At 47.7% G+C, this 14,732-nt stretch overlaps 1 protein-coding gene across 1 annotated transcript in view; it reads right to left on the bottom strand.

Annotated features, from left to right (window-relative positions):
- Positions 1-14,732, bottom strand: part of PLXNC1 (plexin C1) — a 159,935-nt gene that overhangs the window by 25,931 nt on the left and 119,272 nt on the right. The window contains exon 21 of the mRNA XM_080659723.1: positions 13,003-13,149. Coding sequence (XP_080515849.1) covers positions 13,003-13,149 — 147 coding nt within the window. The remainder of the gene's footprint in view (positions 1-13,002; positions 13,150-14,732) is intronic.

A 14,732-nucleotide genomic window follows, 5' to 3' on the forward strand; every position in this document is an offset into this window, starting at 1 on the left:
CCTATAAATCTCGCCCCTACAATCCTGTTTCCTATTATGCAACAGTACACTTTGGCCCAGTCCTAACCACATGAGTCAGGACTCCGAGTTAGCGGCTCTGAGCTCTGAGGTTTGGCGGTGAGCTCAGTCGGGCCTGTGTGAGTTCCTCCTGGCCCGGAGTTGCTCCCTTGCCTGCTCTCAGAGCACATCTATGTTTGGGCCCATCACCCCCGGGAGCATATGGAGAACACCTCTCTGCTCACAAAGCCCAAAGTACTGGACCGGAGAGCAGGCAGGGAGCGCCTGGCGGAAGGGCAGCTGGCTATCGGGTGGGCTGTCTGGAAGGAACCGACATGGCGAAGCCTCAGGCCAGAGTCCGCTCCCTCGCCTCCTTGTTTAGCAACATTACTGAGGCCTCTGGGGCCAGACAACCTGCCAAGTGCATTTTAAGACATTCTTTTTTAAAATCGTAAGATCCTGGGGAAGATGTTGTATAATCCTCATCCTCATTTTAGAGCGAGGAAACTGAGGCACGGAGGGGCCAAGTGACTTGTGCCAGGGACACAGCTCGCAAATGGCAGAGCCAGGAGTTGGTGCCATGAACCACTGAGTGACGGGCCCCCCAGGCCTCCCCTCCTCCTCCCTCACTCTCCTGTTCCCACCTGTAGCCCCCAGGGACCCCGTGTTGGCTGAGGCTGTGAGTGAGGCCCTATGCTAGATCCCAGCACAAATGGGGGTTTCGGAGGGGGCGGCAGGGTAAATGCGAGTCCTGCCCGCTAAGGTCTGCGCAGACTTGCCGGTGTCTTCCAATGTTCCCCTCTCATGGGCTCAGCACGGGGCGGGGAGGGGGGGGTGCGGTGGTGAGGCTATTTCACAGGCTTCCAAAGATAAAGGAGAATAGAAAGCACCTGTGATCAGAGCTCCAGCAAGCCCAGCCCTTGAACAGTTTTATGGGTATTTGTGAAATAACACTGTGTGACTACCTAAAGGGCACTATTGTCTTTAATAAAAACACTGCTTTGTAGGCAATAAATGTTCTTAAAAACATAACCAAAAGGAAAAGAAATCTTAACTGGATGTAAAATAATGTGAACCTGCGCTGCCTCCACAGCTGGATGGGGAAATAGGGAAAATGACAGTGTATAGAGTCCACAGGGAATTCTGAGAGTAAATTCAGACACAAATGGATTTGTGTTCATTTCTCACGCTGTTAACACTTACTATTCAACAGCAGTTTCCTAAAGCATATGTGTAGTCAGGCTCAGAGTGGGCCCCGCCTCTTCACCCCACCGGCCCTGAGAGCCAACTCTCCCGCTCCCCTTCCAGACCCGGAACCAGAGTCTTTCCTATACCCTCCTCCCTGCTAGGGGCTGGGTGTAGGAGGGACCTTAAGGCAGTGCTTGTTCTCAGAGAATGGTCTAATTCACATTTTATTTGAGAAGTGAAGCATCACCTGTGAAGCAACATTCAGCCACCAGGTGCAGCTTGATCACCCTCAGTCAGGGGCTGAGGCCCCCCCAGAGGCAGCCTGCCCCCGGCCTGTTCCTTCCAGCTGTGGCGCATGAGCAAGCCATCTAACAACTCTGAGCCTTACAATTCTCCTTGTTCCTATCTCCAAGGAGTGACGGGATTCCTAAGTAAGAACAAGTAGCCAGATGGGTGTGGTTCAGTGGTTGAGTGTTAATCTATGAACCAGGAGGTCATGGTTTGATTCCTGGTCAGGGCACATGCCAGGGTTGCAGGCTCAATCTCCAGTGGGAGATGTGCAGGAGACAGCCGATCAATGATTCCCATCACTGATGTTTCTATCTCTCTCCCCCTCTCCCTTCCTCTGAAAGCAATGAATAAATAAATAACTAATAATAGCAAATTAAGGAGTGCTTTCTGTGTGCGTGCCAAGCGCCATTGTAAATGACGTGTATTCATATATGTAAATTAATTTCAGAAACAACCCTATGACACACAGTCTATCATGATTCCCATTTTACAGATGCGAAACTGAGGCACAGAGAGGTTAAGTAAATTGCACAAGATCACCCACCAAGAACACAGTGAAGCAGGCACTCTATCTCTGTGATCTTAAACACTTGGTGATCCTGTCTTTCAAAATATGAAAATGTTTTGTAAACTGAGCATGGTCCAAATCTATGGGATGGTGATTAATTTTTAATACCCACAAAAGGCTAAAGCGCTCTAAAATGTAGACCTGTCTCCTTACCAGAAATCTAGCCTTCGGATAAGAGAAACTTCTCTAGCTCTCCCTATTTCCTTGGCATGCAAGTGTCAGCAAAGCCTGAGCAAAAGATATGGTTGGTTGTCCAATCAGCAGCAATCGCTCCTCCTTTGCTCAGGAAAGCCAGGTGTCAACAGCATTGGGCCCAGACTAGGTTAGACTGGTGGCAACTGCCTTCTCTTTCACCGGGAGATCAGTCCTGTGGCCCATTCTGGCCAATGAGACATAATAAAAGGGGAGACCAGTGCTTAGAGCTGTGGTGGCTATTTTGTGACTAGGAAGCAAGGCCTAAAGGAGCATGAAAATGGTGACTCAGAGCCTGACACTGCTGAGTAGACAGACTAGCCTTGGGGCTACTGACCTCCAGACTTGCTGCATTAGAAAGAAATTCCATGCTCTTACTAGTTCAGGCACCGTTAGTCAAATTTTCTTACTCAGTTAAGACACCCAAAAGGACAGAGCTGGCCTTGTTGATGCTGTGGCAGATAAACCCATTTACTGACAATCATCTACTTTGCATCTACTATATGCAGGGCATTGCAGATGATGCAAAGGAGAACTTGGCACTGAGCCTGCCTGAGTAGTATTTGAAAACTGGTAGAACTACGATGGGATACATACAACAAATTCTAATATCAGGTAGGAAACAGTAGGTATAGATGAAGTTTTAGAGGTTCAGAGAAATATTACCTCTAGCTTAAAGGAGAGATTTCAAAGGGAGAGAAATCAGGGAAGGCTGCATGGAGGAAGAGACATTTGCATTGCACCTGGAAAGAAGCTGCATGTACAGCAGTACATCAGGAAGCCTCTGAACCATTGATATACTTGGCTTCAATTCTAATTAAACTGGTGAGCAGCAAGCTTCAATCTTTTTACGCAGGCTACTAAGTCAGGAAGTCTAAAGAATCTCAATTCCTTTGGGTAGAAGAGAGGGTGGAGGACTTGAAGAACCCTGTTTGCATTTCCAAAACCACTGCTTGCTATCTGAGAGAGAAGCCTTGTACTATTTACTAGTATAGAAACAAAAGGTGAAGAAGAGAACACTTCCTTCTAATAAGGTTTTAGGTTTCTAAAAATAATAGCCAGCACTATTGAGCACTTACCATGTACTGGGAATTGTCTTAAATGCTTTGCTAATTTATTCAATCCTCACAACAGCTCAATGAAGTGGGCACTATTATCAACCTAATGGTTGAAGATACTGGGGCACAGAGAAGTTTAGAAATGTGTCCAATATTGCACAGCTGGTGATGTCATAACTAGGATATGCCCATACTCTTAACTTGGAAGCCAGAAGGTCCATAAGGCAGTTAACGTATAAGCACAGTCCCAATCTGCCTGAGGTCCTCAGGAAGTGCCATCAGCGCAGACAGGGTGGACATGGACCACTTGGTTGGGGAGGCTCTGCCTCCTCACCTTGGCTTGGCATGAACCTGCTCAACCTGAAGCAGCCACAGGCATTTTGATGGAGCTCATGTTTGCCCAGAATAAAGATGAGCTTTCCCAATGATGTGGTGAAGTATGGCCAATGTAAGGGGGTATGCTCCATGGCAGTCTCTGGGAAACTGTCTTAAAAGACAGCTGTGACCACCTGTCCCCTTCTATAGTCCAGATTACGAGCTGCTGGCTGGAATGTGGAAGGAGGCTGGGGGGTGAGCGAACCCCTTAGACCTGTGGTTGGCAAACTGCGGCTCGCGAGCTACATGTGGCTCTTTGGACCCTTGAGTGTGGCTCTTCCACAAAATACCACGGCCTGGGCAAGTCTATTTTGAAGAAGTGGCGTTAGAAGAACTTCAAGTTTAAAAAATTTGGCTCTCAAAAGAAATTTCAATCTTTGTACTGTTGATATTTGGCTCTGTTGACTAATGAGTTTGCTGACCACTGCCTTAGACCATGAGGTGACCTGAGGACATGAGAGAGAAGGAGCCTGGGTCTGCAAGGATGTCCCAGAGTAGAGGCGCCCACCAGTGTTGGGAAGGCTGCCCCAGAGCTTCAAGTGGGAGAGAAATAAACTTCTCTATTGCTTAAGCCACAGGTATCTTGGGTCTCCATTTCTTGCAGCAGAACCACATGCTAATGGATTCAGGAACATGCCTCTTGCAAAGAAGGGTTATTACAAGGGCAAGGCTACTTGGAAGACGCTTGGCCCAGAATCCAGAGAAAGACCAGACTGTAAGGGCCCTTTTGTACCGTGTCATAAACCAGCCCCTTAGGGTGGTAGTTGCTCAAGTTTATATTGTGGTCTCCTGTTCACATCTGCCCAGTGGGATGTGTCTGTCCTGGGTTGTAAATGCCCAGATACAGGAGTTACAGGTAACATTTTGAATAGTAACATATGCTTTTAATTACAATGGATTCAGCTAACCAACTTGCTGCATTCCCCATCCTATATAATAAAAGGCTAATATGCAAATTGACCAAATGGTGGAATGACTGGTCGCTATGATGTGCATTTACCACCTGGGGGCAGACACTCAACACAGGAGCTTCCCCCTGGTGGTCAGTGCACTCCTGTCTCTCAGCCAGAAGCCAGGCTCACCACTGGCAAGCGCAGCGGAGGAGCCTCTCCCACCTCCGCAGCAGCACTAAGGATGTCCGACTGCCAGCTTAGGCCCACTCCCCCGGACTGCGAGAGGGTGCAAGCTAGGCTGAGGGACCCCCCTGAGTGCATGAATCTTGTGCACCGGGCCTCTAGTCATCAATAATTAACCAACCAGAAAGAAAGGTAAGGGGATACTTTCTGCTTAGCAGACCTTAAGAGTTAACAAGACGAAAAGCTTAGATAAGAAAAACTGGAGGCCCGGTGCACAAAAATTTGTGCACTGTTGGGCTGGGGGGGTGCTCAGCCTGGCCTGTGCCCTCTCACAGTCCGGGAGTCCTCAGGGGATGTCATACTGACGGCTTTTAGGTTTCCCCTGGGGAGCCGGCCTAAGCTGCAGTCAGGGGACAGAACCGCCCCTATAACTCTGCCGCTGCCCCCCGGCCTCCCTCTGCGGGAGGCAACTGGATAGGCCGATCAGGGGACGGTGCTGGCCACACCCTCATCACCCCTCCACTGTTGCTGGTCACAGCCCCCCCATCACCATTCTCTCCCTCTGCCCACTGGCATGCACCTTGGCTGGCCTGGCGCCTCCTGCTTGCTGGCCCCACCCCCCCCCCTCAACTGGTTGTTCTGCCATTCAGTCGATTTGCATATTACGCTTTTATTATATAGGATAAGCACCTATACTGTGCTGGGCGGCATGACTAGACATCTTACACACATTATTTTCTGATACAGCAAATGCGCAAGGTTAGGTTTTATGAACACCTGTTTACAGATGAGGAAATAGGTTCAGAGAAGTTGAGTGACTTGCCCAAGGTCACACTGCCAGTGAGTAAAGTGGCTGAGCCCAGATTCACACCCAAGAAGGTCAGACTCCAAAACTCACCTCTTCTGCACTAACCACATAGCACCTGGTCATACAACCCCCTTCCTGGCTCACCAGCAGCTTTACCCTGAAGCCCTTCACACAACATGAGGGTTTCAGATACCGAGGTAGAAAAAGAAGGCTGCAGGTGGCTGGAGGAAGAATTGAAAGCAGAGGAAGAGGCATTTTTCACACATTTTCCCCACACTTTTGGGGGAAAGGGTGATCCAGCTACTTCATTTACTCCTCAACCATATTCCTGGCTAAGAAGGGCAGGGATGTTGCTTCATCCTTCCTGAAATACCTTTAATGCCTAGGAAGTAATTTTAAAACAATTTGTTACAAACTAGCAACTTTATCATAAAAGGTCTTAAGCCAATAATTACTTTCATTAAACAAAACCTATAAAATATATTTCTAGTGTCATTTCAGAGCCAACTAAAGGTCACGAGGAATGTCTGGTTTTTATTCCAGAGAGAGAGGCAGTGAGCCACTTTCAGAAGTGCAGCAGAAGCAGCATGAGCTCAGATTTAAAAGGGTGAGTCCCAGAGAAGCTTCTGACCTGAGGTTTTTCTCAAGCTCTAGCCAGCAGTCCTGGGACAACCTGGCCAGTCACCCCTGCAATGCTGCTCTTGCCTGCGGACCTCTCCTCCCTCCCATCCCTCCCCTCCCTCTCCTGTCCCACCAAAGATGGAAAACCCCAAGCTTCCTGGATCAAGTCACTTGGCCTGACAGAATGAGGGAGGAAGGCCTTTTCCATTTTGAAGAAAAAAATTTAAGTCAGTGGTGAGACTTCATCAAATTTCAGTTTCTCACACAAATTTTTCTATACTTGCTAGCATTTGCTCACACTTGTTCATGCTAGAATCAAGGGAGAATCTGGCTGATTTAGCCTCAAATGATTGATTTCAGTATTTTAGGTTTAATAAGAGTTTCCCAGTTTTTGGTTTTTGACAAAGTTTGCGTTTCAGACTAATGGAGATTGGCAGGGCAGTTCTATGCTGTGTCCCCAGAAGGAGGGGACAGGCTGAGGTGCTTGGGTTGGTGGGAGGGCGGATTCTAGTTCTTTTTCTCTATTACGTCAAGCTCTAGATTAGGGGTGGCAAACTTCCTGTAAAAGGCCAGATAGTAAATATTTAAGATTTTGCAGCCTGTATGGTCTCTGTTACATCTACTCAAGTCTGCATTTGTACAGGAACACCCATAGACAATAGTAAATGAATGGACAGGGCTCCGTTCCAATAAAACTTTATTTATAACCATAGGCAGCAGAGCCATGTTTGGCACATAGGCTATTGTTTGCTGAACACTGCTCTAGGTAATGGTAACTTCAAATGGAATGCTGATGTTGACAATGCAGGAAAAGACAAATCTAAAATATGCCTCTTATCTCCACCATGATTTGCTATAAAAGTTACCATTCTCTGAGGGGCACAAGTATAAATAAGGACCCTTAACAATGAAATAGTAGAGTCAAACTTGAGCCATAAAGAAGAAAATTAAGTTCTTTGTATTTAGGTAACTAAATATTTTCTAGGTCCATGATTATGGGCGTGAGAAGAGTATGAAGAGGGAAGTCATTTAAGGCAGTCATTTAACGTTAATTTTTCATTTTCCACTGCTTGCCATCAACTAGGGAATGACTTATCTAAAATGATTATAAAAAATGGTTTCACTTCCTTGATCAGGAAGCTCAGAACAGTAACTATGAAGTTAGTAATGGTTTCAGTATTATCGCAAGTCATAATGAAAATGATTTGCACTACGGTGGAGAGAAAAAGGGAAAAAAAAGCTCAAGAACTGTTAATTAACTTCACTGTTTCCCCACAAATGCTAGGAGTATTAAAAACAAGGTTGCTGGAGTGCAAACATCAGGACTTAATGAACAATGGGATGCAATTGAAGTAAGAGGGAATGACTTAATCGGGACAGTGGGTTGTTTAATTACAGGGATAATGAATCTTCTGGAAGGACAAACTAAATGGAACACCCGGAGCTGGGGAGGGTGGGGACAGCCGCCGTTGTAAAGGAAGGATGGAGATGAGGAGTTCTTGCTAGAGATAGCTAGAGCCCGCTATATGTGAAGTATTTTATTAAACTTGATTATTCCCAACATGGAAACTACGAGGGGGGAAAAACAGACTGCTGTGGGCTGCTATTAACCTTTAATAAATCATAGTCGAGGCATTAAGATTTCTGCAGGCATGCGTCTGTGCTTTTTCAAGAACTTCTAATAATCTTAAAGACCCGCTCGCAGAGACGTGAAGGCGCCGCTGCCAGGCTGGGAAGATGCTATCGCTCTGCTGCAGCCACTGGCAGGCTCACTGCCTGGGCGTAAGAGTTCAAAAGACAATTTCTCGCCTAACTTTGATTACAAGTCACCCTTCGCTTGCTAATTCAGCACACCTGCCACAAGTTATTGGCTTTCCTCATCTCTTCCTCATGTCTCCCTTGTGGCACACTTTCCTGGAACTGAACCCCTCAAGTCTTCACTCGCTGCCCCGAAGTTCCAGGCCATCTGCTCCGCGAGCATCCCTGTGACAGAGCGCTCAGGGCCCACGCTTCTCCAGCAACAACAGCTGACGTGCCTAGCACTTCGCGAAGGAGGGAAAGCCACGGAGCAGCAGGTTTGTTCCTCTTCCAGCTGTCGAATCCGAATCCCTGGGTAGCAGAGGAAGACTCCAGTCCCGCGGCTGCTAACCTCCCGGATGCCAGCCTGCGGGGGCCGGGCTGCCTCACTGACCACCAGCCTTGGCAGAGAAGGGTGGCACCAGAGTAAGTGTGACCATGAGCCTTTTCTTAGATTTGAGAAAAGACAGAGGCGTTTTCCTCCCAGGATGCAGGGAACAAAGAATTACTTCCTGGAGCCCATTTGTTAGAACAACGATTTCATGTAGAAGAAATTGGCAGGGTGTCTCTGTGTTCTAGAAAACACCCCACACCTCAGGTGGAACACATCCTAATCTTAGAGGTGTGAAACCTCATGTTTAGGCTGTTATATGAGGCGCTGTGTTTCTGAGCATTTAGCCAAGGAGGAGTTCGGGGCCTCTTTTCCATGTGTCTGTGCCATGGCACCAGCCGGCGTGGCACGTGGTCAGGGGCTGCTCTGGGTCCCTCTGACTTTTTTTCCTGGAGGGAATTTACCCGCACACTCACCCCAGTGTGCTCAGCACACCCTGCTTTTCAATTACTTAAACCACCTCAGGCAAACTGAGAAAATCAAGACTTCAAACCACTGGGTGTACCTGCCAGGGAGGTGGGTTAAAGTGAGAATGAGGGGAGGAGGGACCAGTGAGATATGATGGCTAAAGCTGGGGAACTTGCCTGAAAGGAAATGAAAAACTTTAAATTTTTTATATTGACCTGCTAACATTTTGTCACACAAGCATAGACCATATCACGTGATTTCTCAGGAGCTTCTAGTACAATCGTCCCCCATGAAAGAGAGGCTGGGCAGAGCCAATAAAAGGCACTCGTGTTCACGGTCAAAGGCAAGGCCCCTAGAAAGAAGTGGCCCACCCCTTTCCAGCTTCAACTCTAGACATCTGATGGCAAATCCCTATTTGAAAACGAAAATTTACGTGGATATCTTAAAATCATAATTTTCCATTAGTCTTTTTCCCAGGGGTGATACAGGGAAAAAGAACCCAAGAGTTGACATGAGTTTCTTCAACATCAGGAAACACTTTGATGATGACTTGAGTGTTAACAAATCAGAAACACATGGCTTTAATCGACTGTAAAATAAATAATGTTTCAAAATGAAAAGAAAAAGTGTTCAGATGGAAAGCATTAAGAGGGACTCAAATCTCAAAAGCTGCTTCAGGCATCTGACGCCCCCCTACTCCCAACCCCATCTTCTTTCCTCGCCTTCCTGTTGGGGTTCATGTTTTCATGAAAGTAAATTACTGCTAGATTCCCTGACCTATATTCACTTGCAAGTATGTCTCTCTGGGAACCTGCAGGGCTTCTAAAATGTTTCAAAGTAAAAGCACAAACATCTTCAGGTTTAGAACCAAGGCCCTGGGTGTGAAGACAAACTCAGGATTGGTGGAAGCAGAGGCAACAGGCACGGATCAAAGCTCATCTTTTGATCTCCAAGATACCAGTGGGGTTCTCCATCCCTAGAGACTCTGATATAATCAGTCCCAAGGAAAGACCCAGGCATTGGTCTACCTGGATCTGCTTTTCTGACAAGCACCCAAAGAGATGTGAATTAAACTTAATAAAGCTTTAAATAGCATTCACATGCCGCACAATGTTCTAAGAGTTTTACAGAATACAGACTCTTGTAATCCTCACAACAACCCATGAGACAGGCAGGCACCATGATCATGATCTCCATTTTACAGATGAGGAGACTGAGGCACAGAGAGGTTTTGAAACTTGCCCAATGTCATACAGCTAGCTAGCAGCAGAGGCAGGATCCAAATGTGCCTGGCTTGAAAGTCAGGGCTCTGAACCACTATTCCAATAGTTCTCCACATGTGTTCCTATAGGGAGCTGTTTAGAAATGCAAACCCTCAGGCCACACCCTGTATCTACTGACTTAGAAACTCTGCTTGCAATTGGTGCTTCCTAAGCTCTCTAGATCAAGCATGTCAAACTCACAGCCCGTGGGGCCACATGCGGCCCACAACAAATATTTTTGCGGCCCAGCCAATATAACGGTATGTAAGAAACGTTTTAATAAAAATGTTGTAACTTAATTTTTACAATATCCTGTTATACATAATCTATACTAATAAAAGGGTAATATGCAAATTGGTCAGGACACCCTCACAGTAACAACCGAACAGTAGGCTGCATGGGTGACCAGGCCAGCAGGGGGGTTAGTGAGGGACGACCAAACAACTGAACAGCAGGCTGCGTGGGGTGACCAGGATGGTAGGGGGGTCAGTGAGGGGCGACCAGGCCAGCAAGGGAGGGGGCCCATGAGGGGAAACCAGGCTGGTTGGGGGGCAGTTGGGGGCAACCAGGCTGGCAAAAGGGGGCAGTTAGGGGCAACCAAGCCAGCAGGGGGGTAGTGAGGGGCAACCAGGCTGGCAGGGGGGCAGTTGGGGGCAACTAGGCCAGCAGGGGGGTAGTGAGGGGCGACCAGGCTGGCAGGAGGGCAGTTGGGGGCAACTAGGCCAGCAGGAGGGGCAGTTGGGAGTGACCAAGCTGGTGAGGGGGGCAGTTGGGGGCAACTAGGCTGGCAGGAGGGGCAGTTAGGGGTGATCAGGCCAGCAGGCAGAGGTGGTTAGGGGTGATAGGCTGGCAGGGGGGGAGTTAGGGGTGATCAGGCAGGCAGGAAGGTGAGCAGTTGGGAGTCAGCGGTCCTGGATTGTGAGAGGGATGTCCGAATGCCGGCAGTTGGACATCCCCCAAGGGGTCCCGGATTGGAGAGGGTGCAGGCTGGGCTGAGGGGACCCCCGCTCTGTGCACAAATTTTGTGCACCAGGCCTCTAGTTATTAATAATGAACTACAACATTCACTAATGACTGATTACTATAATCGTGTTGCATTCATTTCCCTTACACACCTTATACACAGGCGTACCATTTCTCTCCATTAATACTAGCAGCGAAAATTTTAGTAGCCGACTGCCACATCATTAGTCTTGTACTGACTTGTTTGGTGCGTGCAACAGGAAATATTTCGCTTTTGGAGAACAAGAAAAATAGGTTTATTTGTGTTATGCTTATTAATTGGTACAGTTATTCAGTGTCTGGTAAGTTAATGTTCAAGAAAAATATTAATTTTTATTAAAATGTTCTATTATTTTATGTTAACGATTACTCTTTTATTTCAGCCCTTTGTATTCAGCATGTCTCTATCAAAATAAACCTACGTTTCTATGAAAATTGAAGCTTTTGTTCTTTTGTGGCCCACATAAACTTAAACCTTGTTTATTTGGCCCATGTTAGCCTTTGAGTTTGATGTGCTTCATCTAGATCAGGCGTCCTCAAACTACGGCCCGTGGGCCACATGCGGCCCGCCAAGGACATTTATCCAGCCCACCGGGTGCCGCTGCCTATCCTGCTTAGCAGCCGACTCGTCCCGGGCCCGCAGTGCGCATAGGAATTTGGTCATAGTTTTTTTTTTTTAAACTATAGTCTGGCCCTCCAACGGTCTGAGGGACAGTGAACTGGCCCCCTGTTTAAAAAGTCTGAGGACCCCTGATGGTTCTAAAGCTTGAAAACTGCACCTCACTGCCTCTCCCATGCAGAGGGTATATATACCGAAAACAGAACCCTCGACTTTCTGCTCAGCTTCCCGCCTTGTGCATGGCGGTTGGGTGCGCATGGTGCCATCTTCAGTGGAGGGTGAGCTATGTCTTCCAGTGACCGAGAACTCGAAACAGCTGATCTGTGGGCTATTCTCCCACCAGAGGACATAACCATAACTCAGTCTGCAGCAACGTGGTGCCTTGTCCAATTAGGGGATGAATTCTTCCAGGATGACACCGCTGCGCTCACCATGCAGAGCAAAGCCACAGGAGACAGCCCCTCACTGAGTAATTCCAAAACCTCACTGTAACTTTTTCCTGCTTCTCCACTAATGAGATTGTGAAGCAGCCCAGAGTCTCCATACGGCTAAAGATCAAACCAAAACACAGCAATCTCTTTCCCGCATCTCTATTAACAGAAAAGTACAGAATATTCCTAAGTAATTTTAGAGATACTTGCCATGCTTGATTCTCTAAAATTTCTGTATGTGCAAGAAACTAGTCCCTCTCCCTTTAGGAAGGGAACAGGGGTGGGTGGGGCGGGGACGGGTGAAAAGGAAGTTCGCAGATGGGCAAAACCCTCCAGCAGCCAGGCACTCATCTTCCTGGAGTGATTTACAGCTTTCCTCCAAAAATAACCATGATATCACAGAACATTAAGTGCATGACACCAAACATTTGTAAATAATCCAAGAAAATAAAGTAAGGCCATCATGTTGCATGGGGAGCGCAGTGGGATTTGTCTTGTGTTAACATTCTAAAAGAAGACGGCCTCAATTTGGCTGAAATATATCTTCACACATTGTTTTGTAGAGCAGAGCTGTTTGAGAAATTCCATGGCAATTTAAGTGCTGAATGGGGAGTACTTTGCATTTCCTTTGACGATGCTGAAAGCTGTAAGCAATCCTGATATTAAAATCTTTGGAAATTGATGAGTACCCCAGGCATCATTACAAGACTTTCTCCCCGAACCCAAGTAATTAAAATCTATTATGTGAGTACATGTTAATATTTTATCAACTACTGTTTTTAACCGACTAAATGTGTGAAACCTCCCAGAAATAGGAATGATATCTGTTCATTTTAAATGACGCCCCAGTCGCCACCCCCTCTCCAATTTCCAGCCAGACGTATTCCCGAGTCCGAGGGGAGCGTCGCACAGACATACCACAGTGCTGAACTCCGGGACCTGCCACAGCAGCCAGTCTTCGTTAAGGGTGTACAGGGCTTTGCACGTGATCACATCTACGGGACCCTTGTTTATTTTCTGGTTTAAAGTCGTCACCAACAAATAGAACGGCTCTCCAACCGTCTCCTTGGAAAAGACACAAAAGTGACAGTTAACTTTCTGTGGAATCCACTGTACTTTCCAAAGAATTAAAGTTTCAGTTTATGGCGGTACCACAGGAGACAGGAGGCAGTGTTTTCTAACAACCAAAGGAAACTCCCAGGAAATACATACTCCTACACTCAGGACTGAGAACGCACACGCACGCACACACACATGCACACGCGCGCACACACACACACATGCACACGTACAGGCACATGTGTATACATGCACACGCGCAGGCAGTGGACAGCCACGTGAAGCGCGTGTGGGGTGGCGCCCTCTTGTCTGCTGACGCCTCTGTGTGCAGACCTATGCTCATCAGTTTGCTGTCCCTAAGAACACTCAGTAGATGCAGAGTTTAACCTTTGTATACATTCCTATTTAATTGCCTGTTTTTAAAAGAAAAACTGAATTTAAATTGCTTTTAAAAAATTCACAATAATTAGCCTTGGTAACTAGAATAAACGTAAGAACATTTTAGACATCTGCCAAGAAGGATGCTTTTTGGTGTTAACAGCTTTTCATGAGGGAAGTGGCTTCAGTTAGACAGGAGGCAGCCCTCCTGCAGCCCCGCAGGCCAGTCCCGTGCTGTCCCAGCCCAGGGCGCAGTCCCGCCTGGCACCTTTGCTGGGCGGAGCCACAAGTGTGTCACCGCCTTTCCCTGGACCGGAGCCAACTGCAAGCTCTAAGGCTTTTGCCAAACTTCCTGATGGCTCCTTTCTCCACACTCGGCCACATGCACTTTCTCCTGGACCAGGGGCTGCCACCCCTGCTGTTACTGAAATGCCTCAAGTTTGTACCTACTTTGTGGTCAAATGGAGTCGGGGCAGTCCAAGTGGAAGCTTGTGTGTTCTGCCTCTGCTGCAGCCTTTGCTAAATAATAAACCCTCTATGAGCAACGGACATTACCAGAATATGTGGGGGAGGAAGAGCAGGGCCAGACCCAGGAAGTCAGACTGCCTTCGTGACGACGAAAAGCCAACCACGTGACCAGAGCTCGAAGCACCGGTTTACAAAGCCAAGCTTTCCAGCCACTGCGTCTGGCTTTGAAAGGAGCATGCATGGACCGCTCTCCTGCTTTCCCTTGAACATGTTAACCAAGACTTCTTTTAAGTCTCCTGGGTCCCTCCACCCCATCCCATCATGTAGACTTATTCCAACGGCATGAGCCCTCCCCAGTCCCGGAGCTTCCTCCTGCCCCTTCTGCCCCTGACACGCCAGTGGGCTCCCGTTATCCCTTCTGTCTCCCCTGCTGCAACATCCCGAGTCTCCTCGTTACTGTAGGACAGAGGAGGGATGTTCAAAAATTCCCCAGGTGGAGACAGGGTTGGAACTAGTACACAGCATTTAAATTCCTTTGAGAAACTTCCTTTATTTCGTGGTCCACAACCACACTGCTCTCTTCTCTTCCTCTCTGCCCTCTTGGGTAATGTCCTGACCACAGACCTAGAACCTCTGCTTCTCCTTTCCTACAGCACATCAGATACGGGGTGGTGTCCAGGTGAGGGGCTGGAGGTGCCCACAGAGGAGATGGGGTACTGCCTTGGGGAGGCGCTGGATGTGAT

The sequence above is a fragment of the Plecotus auritus genome, assembly GCF_963455305.1.
Source record: "Plecotus auritus genome assembly, chromosome: 3".
Classification (NCBI taxonomy): Eukaryota; Metazoa; Chordata; class Mammalia; order Chiroptera; family Vespertilionidae; genus Plecotus; species Plecotus auritus.